Source organism: Cherax quadricarinatus, chromosome 6 (genome assembly GCF_038502225.1).
Source record: "Cherax quadricarinatus isolate ZL_2023a chromosome 6, ASM3850222v1, whole genome shotgun sequence".
NCBI lineage: Eukaryota > Metazoa > Arthropoda > Malacostraca > Decapoda > Parastacidae > Cherax > Cherax quadricarinatus.
This window is the reverse complement of record NC_091297.1, coordinates 14181911-14196599: the sequence shown is the minus strand read 5'-3', so window position 1 is coordinate 14196599 and position 14689 is coordinate 14181911. Positions and strand designations below refer to the sequence as shown.

General features: G+C 42.1%; 1 protein-coding gene across 6 annotated transcripts in view; it reads left to right on the top strand.

The window, feature by feature from the left end:
- Positions 1-14689, top strand: part of LOC128692303 (uncharacterized) — a 249820-nt gene that overhangs the window by 117649 nt on the left and 117482 nt on the right. For all 6 annotated transcript variants that reach the window (XM_053781413.2, XM_053781379.2, XM_053781397.2 and 3 more), the window contains exon 3: positions 4346-4496. In XM_053781413.2, the coding sequence (XP_053637388.2) occupies positions 4346-4496 (151 nt within the window). The remainder of the gene's footprint in view (positions 1-4345; positions 4497-14689) is intronic.

Genomic DNA, 14689 nt, shown 5'->3' with positions numbered 1-14689 from the left:
CACCACCAACTACCACTAGTACTACCACCACCAACTACCACTAGTACTACCACCACCACCAACTACCACTATTACTACCACCACCAACTACCACTAGAACTACCACCACCAACTACCACTAATACTACCACCACCAACTACCACTAATACTACCACCACCAACTACCACTGTTCCTACCACCGCCACCAACTACCACTAGCACTACCACCAACTACCACTGTTACTACCACCGCCACCAACTACCACCACCACCAACTACCACTGTTATTACCACCACCAACTACCACTGTTATTACCACCACCAACTACCACAAGTACTACCACCACCACCAACTACCACAAGTACTACCACCACCACCACTACCTCTAGTACTACAACCACCACCACCAACTACCATTAGTACTACCACCACCAACTACCACTAGAACTACCACCACCAACTACCACTAGTACTACCACCACCAACTACCACTAGTACTACCACTACCACTAGTACTACCACCACCAACTACCACTAGTACTACCACCACCAACTACCACTAATACTACCACCACCACCAACTACCACTAGTACTACCACTAATACTACCAACTACCACTGTTACTACCACCACCAACTACCACTAGTACCACCACCAACTACAAGTAAATACTACCACCACCACCAACTACCACTAGTACTACCACCACCAACTACCACTAGTACTACCACCAACTACCACTAGTACTACCACCACCCCCACCAACTAGCACTATTACTACCACCAACTACCACTATTACTACCACCACCACCAACTACCACTATTACTACCACCACCAACTACCACTAATACTACCACCACCAACTACCACTAATACTACCACCACCACCAACTACCACTAATACTACCACCACCATCAATTACCACTAGTACTACCACCACCAACTACCACTAGTACTACCACCACCAACTACCACTAGTACTACCACCACCCCCACCAACTAGCACTATTACTACCACCACCAACTACCACTATTACTACCACCACCAACTACCACTATTACTACCACCACCACCAACTACCACTATTACTACCACCACCAACTACCACTAATACTACCACCACCACCAACTACCACTAGTACTACCACCACCCCCACCAACTAGCACTATTACTACCACCATCACCAACTACCACTATTACTACCACCACCAACTACCACTAATACTACCACCACCAACAACTACCACTAGTACTACCACCACCAACAACTACCACTAGTATTACTACCACTACCATCACCATCCATTACCACTACCTCTACTATCCGCTCAGCACCCACCCACCGTCATTCCTGCATCGGTGGCACAACAGTCCGTTATGTTCCACTCTCGTGGTGTTGGTGTGCTCTCTCAACACTGCTACTATGTATGCTGCTGCTGCTCCTGGCGCAGCTTCTACCATCAATTTATCTTTATTTTCAGATGTTTTAGTGGTGTTGGAATACACATTTCTCTGTGATCCCATTCCAGCCATCAGCCAGAATTTGAGTAGAAATGTTTTCCTAATGTCGTCCTGTGTCGATTTTTATGTAGATTTCAGTAATTGTAATTTGTTCTCCCTATTGCCGTCACCAGGAAGCCCTATTGCAAGCACAAAGAAACCTTCCTTGTCTACTTTTTCATAGCACTTTGAATATATTGGTGTGTCCCGTAGCTCGATCGCTACCGCACTTAGCTCACACACTGAGGTCCGGGGATCGATCCCCCAGTACGGCGGGAAAACAGGACGTGTTTCCATAAGACACTGCTATTCCTGTTCACCCATCAGTATAATGAATACCTGGGTGTTAGTCGACTGGTGTGGGTCGCCTCCTGGGACAAAATTGACCTAATTTGCCCGAAATGCTCTGCACAACGAGTGGCTTTCTAGATAGTAGTATGTCATTGATGTCAGCTATGGTCTGTATACCTTGTGCATGTACTTGTAGAAATAAAAATGTGCAAGAAAGGTATAAAATACCGACAATATGAAAGTTAAGAAACATGTGCAACATCTGGATATCTTTATTGTAGACGTTTCGCCATCCAGTGGGTTTATCAATACAGATTCTAGGACATAATAGGAAGACAGTAGAACTATATACAAAAGATGAGGTAATCAGACCCTCAGCCTTGGAGTAAGTGTTCACAGCATCGTGGTGGAGGAGAATCTGGAGCAAAGGCAAGAAGACTGGCGGTTATATAGGCGTCAGTGGATAAGGACGGGCAGCAGACGAGGGCATAATCACTGGTAGGCGGGATTCCCCAGTGGAAGTAGGTCCTTCCCAAAGAGATGGGTTAGTTGCAGCAGCCGTGAAGAAGGTCTTGTAGATGTCCTCTGGACCAAGATTCCATGATGTTGCAGTGTCTGACAAGTTGTGCAAGAAAGGTATAAAATACCGACAATATGAAAGTTAAGACACATGTGCAACATCTGGATATCTTTATTGTAGACGTTTCGCCATCCAGTGGCTTTATCAATACAGATTCTAGGACATAATAGGAAGACAGTAGAACTATATACAAAAGATGAGGTAATCAGTCCCTCAGACGCCTATATAACCGCCAGTCTTCTTGCCTTTGCTCCAGATTCTCCTCCACCACGATGCTGTGAACACTTACTCCAAGGCTGAGGGACTGATTACCTCATCTTTTGTATATAGTTCTACTGTCTTCCTATTATGTCCTAGAATCTGTATTGATAAAGCCACTGGATGGCGAAACGTCTACAATAAAGATATCTAGATGTTGCACATGTGTCTTAACTTTCATATTGTCGGTATTTTATACCTTTCTTGCACAACTTGTCAGACACTGCAACATCATGGAATCTTGGTCCAGAGGACATCTACAAGACCTTCTTCACGGCTGCTGCAACTAACCCATCTCTTTGGGAAGGACCTACTTCCACTGGGGAATCCCGCCTACCAGTGATTATGCCCTCGTCTGCTGCCCGTCCTTATCCACTGACGCCTATATAACCGCCAGTCTTCTTGCCTTTGCTCCAGATTCTCCTCCACCACGATGCTGTGAACACTTACTCCAAGGCTGAGGGTCTGATTACCTCATCTTTTGTATATAGTTCTACTGTCTTCCTATTATGTCCTAGAATCTGTATTGATAAACCCACTGGATGGCGAAACGTCTACAATAAAGATATCCAGATGTTGCACATGTCTTAACTTTCAGAAATAAAGATATTATTACTTTATACTTGTCATACCTGTGACCGGTTTCCAGGGTTCTACCGTCGCAGCCATGCCTGAGATCAGGCATCCCTCTTGATTGCTTGGTCAACCTGATTGTTGCTGCTAGCAACCTACAGGCCTAGACAGCTATTACAGCCTGGCTAATCGGGCACCTAGACGAGAGAGTGGTCCAGTTTCCTCTTGAGAACTTTAACAGTTGTTTGGGCAATTTCTTACATATGCTGGTAGAATATTGAAGTCTTGGGCCACGGATATTGACAGTGTTCGCTACTTGTACCTTTGAAGAAGCCGTCGACAACATACCCAAGCATTCTCCCTCAGGCAGAATGCATGGGTATTTTGTTGGAATTTAGTATTCTGTGGAGGAATCTGGACACGGGTGTCTGGTGCTAGCTATTAGTGTTTTACCCCTCTTATAACTCATCCTATCCCTTATCCAGGTATGTAGCCTCACTGGCATACAGAGGCCATCCTAGTTACCGAGATAAAGGTGATGAATAATTCTCATGGATTAGTCTGAGGTAGAGACCGGTTATCTCAGTCTGTAGCACTCTGGGAGATTAGAACATCGTTGACACGACCAGTCCTTAACAAAGTGCGAGGATCAGCAAAGAAGCTGATCCTCACACTTTGCCCTCTATTACCAGAACGAACATGTGTTATCTGCGCTGTATAGCCCTTGTGGCTTAGCGCTTCTTTTTGATTATAATAATAATGTGTTATCTGGCACCAGCTCTCCCCTGACGTGCCAATTGCTCTATTTACTAACTTTACTCCTTAAGGCAACGACCTAATATTAATGTTCTAAACTGTTGATAATAATCCTAACATCTAATGACAATTCAAGCCTTCCTGAATCATTACCAAGGTATAAATCCCTTGATATGTTGGGTTTAAGGGTTCGTTAAGGCGGGTAGGATTCAATTGGAGAGTTCTTTAAAAGATGGTTAAGGGTACTACGCTATTAAATATATGCAACTTAAAATACTAAACACTTAATATTTACTAGCCTACGGTGGGGGATTTTAGTGTATGACAACTTTCCACAGTTTGTTAACATATGTTTTCAAGCTTGTTTTTTCTTATTACCATGTTTTGGCTTGTCCACAGATCAACTTTGAACCTCTGCCCAACATCCGTCCTCGTCCTGGTACAGGAGAAAGAGAGCCTCCCATCACAGGCAAGCCCTTACCTGCGTCCTTTCCCGGCCAGGTCACTGGTGCTGCAGTCCCCGGTGCTCTACCCACCGATGAGTGGTTTGGTATGTTCACTCCATATTAATTAACCATGTGGTTAAGTACTTTCTTTCTTTCAACAAACGCCTTATTCCACCGAGACAGGGTGACCCAAAAAGAAAAACAAGTTTCTTTTTTTAATGTATACAGGAGAAGGGGTTACTAGCCCCTTGCTCCCGGCATTTTAGTCGTCTCTTACAACACGCATGGCTTACGGAGGAAGAATTCTGTTCCACTTTCCTATGGAGATAAGAGGAAATAAACAAGAGCTGCTTTGGGGATTAGCGTGAACGGTTACAAAGCATGGCTTGCTTCTGCAGTGTTTTAAAAACTGAGGTTGGAGAGTTGAAGGAGGAGGTCTTGCTTCTCCAGGAGGAGATTAGGAGGCTGAAGGTCCACCTCAATGGGCCTGGGAGAGAGTGTGAGGTGGTTGGAGATGTGGGGAATGAGGCTTCTAGCAGTGAGGTGCAGTCTGTCTCTCACTGTGAGGAGGCTGTAGGTGGGGGGGTAGCAACGGCTACCAGCAGTGAGGTGCAGCCCAGCACCTGCTACAAGTGGCGAGTTGTTCACAGTAATGGGAGGCGCATCAGAGTAAGGAAAGTTAAGAGTGAAGATCTGAAGGTAGGAAATCGCTTCTCTGTTCTCCAGGATGAATGTACTTCAGTGGCCAGTGAAGGTAAGGGTACTACTGCCCCTGCTAATGAAGGTAAGCGCATTCTTGTGGTTGGTGACTCTCAGGTAAGATATGTTGACCGTGCTTTTTGTAATAGGAATAAGAAGATGAGAGATAGAGTGTGCTTCCCTGGAGCTGGTGTTGGGGACATTGTCAACAGGCTGGATAATATCATGTCAGGTAATGGGAACAAGCCCATTATCTGTCTCAGTGCTGGTGGAAATGATATTGGGAAGGGTAGGAGAGAAGAGCTGCTAGATAAGTACAGGTCAGCTATAGATTTCATTAAGTCTAAGGGAGGGATCCCAATCATATGTAGCATCTTGCCTAGAAGGGGAGTAGGAAATGAATGGTTGTCTAGGGCAATTGGTGTAAATTGCTGGCTAGACAGATACTGCAAGGAACTTGCAATCCCATTCATTGACAACTGGAACAACTTTTATGGCAAACATGATATGTATGCAAGGGATGGGGTACATCTCTCTGGGGCAGGGGTGGTAGCACTTGCAGACTCGATTGAGAAGGCCATTGGTGAAATGCCTATGATTTTAAACTGATGGAAGATAGAGGTATGGGTGTGTGTGGGAAACAAGCAGGTTGCAACACTAGGGTTGGAAACAGTAAATGTATAAAAGGCATTCAGCATGAAGTTATAAATAAAGACAATAGAACAGGTCAGCAAACAAAGGGGGACAGCAGAGGGCAGCAAGGGACTAGCTCCCTTAAGGTTTACTATACTAATAGCAGGAGTGTTAGAAATAAGATAGATGAGCTAAGATTAATTGCAAGTGCAGGAAACATAGATATTATTGCTATAACAGAGACCTGGCTCAATCTGAAAGATAGAGAGATGCCCTCTGAATGTCACATACAAGGCTATAAATTGTTCCACACTGACAGGGTCAACAGGAAAGGTGGTGGAGTAGCGATGTATGTCAGAGACAATTTAAATTGTTGTGTTAGACAAGATATTAAATTAGAAGCGTCAGCCACTGAATCTGTTTGGTTACAGCTTCTCGAGGGCCGAGAAAAACTAATTTTGGGTGTGATTTACAGGGCCCCAAATCTTGATAGGGAGTGCAGTAAACTTCTATGGGACGAAATTCGTAAGGCATCTACATACGAAAATGTTGTGCTAATGGGAGATTTCAACTATAGACAGATTGACTGGAGCAATTTGACAGGAAATTTAGAGTCGGGTGACTTTCTTGATACGATCCAGGATTGTTTTTTAAAACAGTTTGTGACAGAGCCAACTAGGGGAAATAACCTCCTTGACTTGGTTCTTGCCAGTAGGGAAACACTAATTAATAATCTTGAGGTTAATGATGAGCTTGGGGAGAGTGATCACAAATCACTCAGTTTTAACATATCATGGAATTCCCCTAATAATGGCAATCAAGTCTCCGTCCCTGACTTTCGCTTGGCTGATTTCATAGGACTGAAAAATTACTTAGGTGGGCTGAACTGGAATGACCTGACTAGGGGTCAGGTAGGTGGTGATGGTTGCCGATATGATGCTTTCCAGGGCATAGTTCTAGCTGCTCAGTCAAATTATGTTCCAAATAGGGAAATCAGATCAAACAAAAATGATCCTAAATGGATGAACAATAGATTAAAATATCTGATTGGTCAAAAGAGAGGCATATATAGGCAAATCAAAAGAGGAGAGGGGCAATTAAGAAATCGATATATTCAGTTAAAGAGAGAAATAAAAAAGGGAATTAGAAAAGCAAATAGAGATTATGAGGTTAAAGTTGCAAGAGAATCGAAGACTAACCCAAAAGGATTCTTTCAGGTATACAGAAGTAAGATCAGGGACAAGATAGGCCCACTCAAAAGTTCCTCGGGTCAGCTCACTGACAGTGATAAGGAAATGTGTAGAATTTTTAACACATACTTCCTCTCAGTTTTTACACAGGAGGATACCAGCGATATTCCAGTAATGATAAATTATGTAGAACAGGACGATAATAAACTGTGCACTATTAGGGTCACAAGTGACATGGTCCTCAGGCAAATAGATAAATTAAAACCTAACAAATCCCCAGGCCCTGATGAACTGTATGCAAGGGTTCTAAAGGAATGTAAAGAGGAGCTTAGCACACCTTTGGCTAATCTTTTCAACATATCACTACAAACTGGCATGGTGCCAGATAAGTGGAAAATGGCAAATGTGATACCTATTTTCAAAACAGGTGACAGGTCCTTAGCTTCGAACTATAGACCAATAAGCCTAACCTCCATAGTGGGAAAATTTATGGAATCAATAATTGCCGAGGCAGTTCGTAGCCACCTTGAAAAGCATAAATTAATCAACGAATCTCAGCATGGTTTTACAAAGGGGCGTTCCTGCCTTACGAATTTATTAACTTTTTTCACTAAGGTATTTGAGGAGGTAGATCATGGTAATGAATATGATATTGTGTATATGGACTTCAGTAAGGCTTTTGACAGGGTCCCACATCAGAGACTATTGAGGAAAATTAAAGCACATGGAATAGGAGGAGAAATTTTTTCCTGGATAGAGGCATGGTTGACAAATAGGCAGCAGAGAGTTTGCATAAATGGGGAGAAATCAGAGTGGGGAAGCGTTACGAGCGGTGTTCCACAGGGGTCAGTGTTGGGCCCCCTGCTGTTCACAATCTACATAAACGACATAGATGAGGGCATAAAGAGCGACATCGGCAAGTTTGCCGATGACACCAAAATAGGCCGTCGAATTCATTCTGACGAGGACATTCGAGCACTCCAGGAAGATTTGAATAGACTGATGCAGTGGTCGGAGAAGTGGCAGATGCAGTTTAATATAGACAAATGCAAAGTTCTAAATGTTGGACAGGACAATAACCATGCCACATATAAACTAAATAATGTAGATCTTAATATTACGGATTGCGAAAAAGATTTAGGAGTTCTGGTTAGCAGTAATCTGAAACCAAGACAACAGTGCATAAGTGTTCGCAATAAAGCTAATAGAATCCTTGGCTTCATATCAAGAAGCATAAATAATAGGAGTCCTCAGGTTGTTCTTCAACTCTATACATCCTTGGTTAGGCCTCATTTAGATTATGCTGCACAGTTTTGGTCACCGTATTACAGAATGGATATAAATTCTCTGGAAAATGTACAAAGGAGGATGACAAAGATGATCCCATGTATCAGAAACCTTCCCTATGAGGATAGACTAAGGGCCCTGAAACTGCACTCTCTAGAAAGACGTAGAATTAGGGGGGATATGATTGAGGTGTATAAATGGAAGACAGGAATAAATAAAGGGGATGTAAATAGTGTGCTGAAAATATCTAGCCTAGACAGGACTCGCAGCAATGGTTTTAAGTTGGAAAAATTCAGATTCAGGAGGGATATAGGAAAGTACTGGTTTGGTAATAGAGTTGTGGATGAGTGGAACAAACTCCCAAGTACCGTTATAGAGGCCAGAACGTTGTGTAGCTTTAAAAATAGGTTGGATAAATACATGAGTAGATGTGGGTGGGTGTGAGTTAGACCTGATAGCTTGTGCTACCAGGTCGGTTGCCGTGTTCCTCCCTTAAGTCAGTGTGACCTGACCTGACTAGGTTGGGTGCATTGGCTTAAGCCGGTAGGAGACTTGGACCTGCCTCGCATGGGCCAGTAGGCCTTCTGCAGTGTTCCTTCGTTCTTATGTTCTTATGTTCTTATGTGTGGTGTGACCTAAGTGTAAGTAAAAGTAGCAAGACGTATCTGAAATCTTGCATGTTTGAGACAAAAAAAAAAAGACACCAGCAATCCTACCATCATGTAAAATAATTACAAGCTTTCGTTTTACACTCACTTGGCAGGACGGTAGTACCTCCCTGGGTGGTTGCGGTCTACCAACCTACTACCTAGGGTTAAGCACTTCGTCAAATATAAAGCATATTGGGAACTATACATATGTAGGTTGTTCCAAATCTGCAGTAGTGAGCGGTGAAGGGAATTGGATCTGTGCTCCAGTTCCCCGAATTAAGCCTGAATGCCTTCCACATCCCCCCCCCAGGGGCTGTATAATCCTACGGGTTTAGCGCTTCCCCCTTGATTATAATAATAATCAGGAGCTGTGTTCCAACATTCTTTAGTTAAATTACTGTGAACTATATAGAATGTGTGAAGTTAGGATATATACTTGGCTATCATTTTTGGCAGGATCTCATTATAAATTAAATACTTGAAAGTATTATGAACATTCACAAAAATGTTTTGTATAAATTCTTGGATTATGCCAAATTAATGTACATAATTGTGCAAGGAACAAGTAATTCTGCTTGTGGGGTCAACTTACAACCTAGGCGAAGTCAAGTAGTAGTGATATTTAATAAGCGTCTCTTGATTTTGTTGGATGCATAATACACGTTGGCTCATCTGTTCTTGAGTGATTGTGATAGCAAATGGACTGGCTCATGGTGGTTACTTTATCTCAGGGTCTAGAAAAGGACATAATTCGAATTAGTAAAGGACATGATTCGAATTCATTTTTCAGATTAGTCCTGTCTTGGAATTCTCTGTTTAGTCATTATTCTTAGGCTACTTTCAGACGGCTTCGAGTATAAGGCTTATTTGTATTGCATTTCAAAGTCAGGCTACTGTAGCTATTATGTTCAAGCTTTAGTATGTAACGTAGGTAACACAACATAAATAAGAACATAACATAAGAACGAAGGAACACTGCAACAGGCCTACTGGCCCATGCGAGGCAGATCCAAGTCTCCTACCGGCTTAAGCCAATGCCCCAACCTAGTCAGGTCAGGTCACATTCACTTAAGGAAGGAACACGGCAACTTACCTAGTAACACAAGCTAATCAGGTCCAACTCACACCCACCCACACCCACTCATGTATTTATCTAACCTATTTTTAAAACTACACAACGTTTTAGCCTCTATAACTGTACTTGGGAGTTTGTTATACTCATCCACAACTCTTGTACCAAACCAGTGCTTTCCTATATCCTTCCTGAATCTGAATTTTTCCAACTTAAAACCATTGCTACGAGTCCTGTCTAGGCTAGATATTTTCAGCACACTATTTACATCCCCTTTATTTATTCTTGTCTTCCATTTATACACCTCAATCATATCCCCCCTGATTCTACACCTTTCTAGAGAGTGCAGATTCAGGGCCCTCAGTCTATCCTCATAGGGAAAATTTCTGATACATGGGATCAACTTTGTCATCCTCCTTTGTATGTTTTCCAGAGTATTTATATCCATTCTGTAATACGGTGACCAAAATTGTGCAGCATAATCTAAATGAGGCCTAACCAAGAATATATAGAGTTGAAGAACAACCTGAGGACTCCTATTATTTATGCTTCTTGATATGAAGCTAAGGATTCTGTTAGCTTTATTGCGAACACTTGTGCACTGTTGTCTTGGTTTCAGATTACTGCTGACCAGAACTAAATCTTTTTCGCAATCCGTAATATTAAGATCTACATTATTTAGTTCATATGTGGCATGTTGTTTTCCCGTCCAACATTTAGAACTTTGCATTTGTCTATATTAAACTGCATCTGACACTTCTCCGACCACTGCATCAGTCTATTCAAATCTTCCTGGAGTGCTCTAATGTCCTCGTCAGAATGAATTCGACTTAATCGTCTGGGTTTATTGATGAGCAAATAAGTTTATCAAGTAAATTACAGAGAGAGGTAGTATAACAGTCACACAACGGAGAATTGTAATTTACAGCACTGCCTTTACGAAAGGTAAATGATTGAGTTTGATTCTGATGACATGTAGCTCAGTGGTACAAAGTTTGGCTCACACTGAAAAGGTCCAAGGTTCAATTCCCTAGCGGGTGGAGAGGTGTGGGCAAGTCTGCATACATCAGCTGCCCATGTTTACTTAGCAGTAGATGGGTACCTGGGACTTAGCAGTTATAATATAATAATACTGTACATCTTTATTTACTACAAGTACATGTACATGGTATACAGGCCTAGCTGACATCAGTGACATACTACTATCTAGAAAGTCGCTTGTTATGCAGAGCATTTCCCGCAAATTAGGTCAGTTTTGTCCCAGGATGCAACCCACACCAGTCAACTAACACCCAGGTACCCATTTTAAACTGATGGGTGAACAAGGACAGGGACAGCAGGTGTCTTATGGAAACACGTCCCTAATGTTTTCCAGTCGTACTGGAGGAGATTCGAACTCCGGACCTCAGTGTGTGAGCTGAGTGTGTTGGCGATCGAGCAATGGGTTGCGTCCTAGGGAAGGATCCCCATGGAGATGAGCCACACTCCCTTACATGGTTTTGTTCAATTCAATTCAACTCAATTCAAGTTTATTCTCTATAAGGGTTACAGTGTGGGGTTTACAGGTTTTGGGTATTGTGTGGTTTACATGTTATAAAATACTAATTACAGAGGGGGCCACTAGGACACCTAGCATGGCTAGGCATTTCGAGCAGACTTAGATTAAATCTTAACATTAAATCCTTACAGATTATGGCATTAAGGCTAAGTGACTACATCATAATTTGTAAGTTTAGCAATGTGAATGCTTTTGTTTTGGCACAATACAAGGTGTCTATATTGGAGTATCATAGGCAAACTTACGACTAGTTAGGATTTATTATTTTAAGATTAGTATTTCTGGGTTTATAGTCAGTGGGTGAGTGAGTGTAATTGTGAACCACCAGGTGGTTATCATGTAGTTAGTTGTCGGGGTGTAGCAGGGAGATAAGATGTTTTCTAACTGTAGTTTTGAAAGTGATGAATGTGTCTGCAGTTCTAGAGTTTTCATGTAGGGTGTTCCAGAATTTAGGTCCTTTGAAATAGTACATTGAATTTTTGTTAAGGTTTAGTCAAACACGGGGAATGTCATAGAGATGTTTGTGTCTGATGTTATGCCTGTGGATCCTGTCACAACTATCAAGAAAGCATTTTAGGTCAAGGTTAATATTGGAATTTAAGGTCCTGTAGATGTAGATTGCAAGGTAGTAAGTGTGGATGTTCTGAACAGGGAGTAAGTTTAGATCTATGAAGAGTGGGGGGGTGTGTTGCCAGGGATGGGATTTAGTGATTATTCTTACTGTGGCTTTTTGTTGAGTTATTATTGGCTTACGGTGTGTTGTTGGGTTTTATCCTCTTTTTAATAAACCTGGAAAAGTCGTAGTAAAAACCTTGGTGCCCCGTAGCTCGATCCCTAGCACACTCAGCTCACACACTGAGGTCCGGAGTTCGAATCTCTTCCAGTACGGCTGGAAAACATTAGGGACGTGTTTCCATAAGACACCTGCTGTCCCTGTTCACCCATCAGTTTAAAATGAGTACCTGGGTGTTAGTTGACTGGTGTGGGTTGCATCCTGGGACAAAACTGACTTAATTTGCCCGAAATGCTCAGCATAATAAGGGGCTTTCTATATAGTAGTTATCATTGATGTCAGTTAGGCCTGTATACCATGTGCATATACTTGTAGTAAATAAAGATATTATTACTGTTATTATAGATACCGACAAATTGGTTTAGAAAGACACGTGAGTACACAGAAGTGATCAAGGTCCCAGGAGCAAAACATTTTCTAATAAACATGTCCTAGTGTTTGATTATGTGTCTTCATAAACCTGGAAAAAATCAGCTTCAACTACTGTTATCTAGGAGTGATCTAGCTAACTCATGCCCGCCTAAACTGCACGAGTTATTTCTTAAATACCCATTAAACTCAAGAAAGTACTAGAACAAATTCGCAGGAAGTGTAAACCACAATAGCCTGAACAGGACTTGATGCATATCCCTGTATCCTAATGTTGGTAGTGTGTAAATCTAAATTGTATAATAAACTGATAACTTCATATGTCGTAAGAGGCGACTAAAATGCTGGGAGCAAGGGGCTATTAACCCCTTCTGTATATATACAGTGGTACCTTGACTTTTGAGTGCCCAACTACGAGTTTTCTGAGTTACGAGCCATTGCTCAGTCGATTTTTTGCTTTGAGTTGCGAGCCAAAATCCAAGTTACGAGTGAGCTTTGGATACCCCACCACTCGCAGGGATACTGAGGAAATATCAAAAACCTTGATAATAACCAGTGTGTAACGTCCTTTCAATTTTGATACCACTGATAATGATAATGTCATCCTGCCAGAATGTTCTATAACACACGCCCTAAGTAAAGAGAAACAATTCTGGAACGTGTAATGCATGTTCGGCAGGGCGGCTGGTTGGGTGGCCGGCTGACTGGCTGGCTGTCTGATTTGCTTTGGCTGTCTCTATCTCCATCTGTCTGTCTGTATCTATCTCTGGCTATGTCTATCTCTGTCTTTATCTCACAGGTACACATAAATACAGTTATACATAGTGTAAATTACCTAGGATAACTCAAAAAATCCAGACAAAGTGCTACACAGTGGACCCTTGGTTATCGGCCATTCTGCTTATCGGCCAACTCACTTATCGGTTGGAAGATGTTGAAGGGATTCCTCCAGAGCTCTCTTAGGGTTAAATCTGTGTCTGAGGTCACTTCAAAGCACCTTTGAAACACTGCTTTGGTGTACAGTTTTTTGAAGTTAGAAATGACCTGCTGGTCCATGGGCTGGATGAGAGGAGTGGTGTTAGGAGTCAAGAACTTCACTGTGATGAAATATAATTCCACAGACAACAGGTCTACCAAGTTTGGAGGATGAGCAGGAGCATTGTCCAGTACCAGGAGGCACTTGAGTGACAATTTATGTTCCAGGAGGTATTTTTTCACGCTCGGGCCAAACATGTCATTCACCCACTCTTTGAAAATTTGCCTTGTGACCCATACATTATTGTTAGCTCTCCACATCACACACAATTTACTCTTGAAAACATTGTTTTTCTTGAACACTCTGGGACTTTCAGAGTGATACACCAGTAAAGGCTTTACTTTGAAATCTGCAGTAGCATTAGCACAGAACAAAAGAGTAAACCTGTCTTTCATAGGCTTGTGTCCAGGCAGGGCCATTTCCTCCTGTGTAATGTAGGCCCTCTTTTGCATTTTCTTCCAAAACAGGTCTGTTTCGTCACAATTGAACAATTTTGGGGGAAGGAATCCTTGAGCCTCTACGTACCCCTTGAAATCTTGCACAAATTTTTCAGCCGCACATTTATCAGAACTTGCAGCCTCTCTATGCCTTACCACACTGTGTATACCACTACACTTCTTAAATCTCTCAAACCAGCCTTTGCTGGCCCTAAATTCACTAACAGCAGTACTTGTTCGTCATTTTATTTACAAGATCCGCAGACAACTGCTTTGCCTTCTCACATATCACTGTCTCCACAACACTATCTCCTGCTAATTGTTTTTCCCTGATTCACAACAATAATAACTTTTCCATATCTTCCATTATTAGTGACTTTTGTTTTGTTATCACATTTACTCCCTTTGCAACATCAGCTTCCTTGATTTGTTCTTTCTTTACCAGAGGATGGAAGTGATGGTAGATTTGTTTTTCCCATACATCCTGGCAAGTTCCAACACTTGCATACCACTCTCAAATTTTTCAATCACTTCTTTCTTACATTCCATCGTGTTTCTCACTTTCTTTACCAC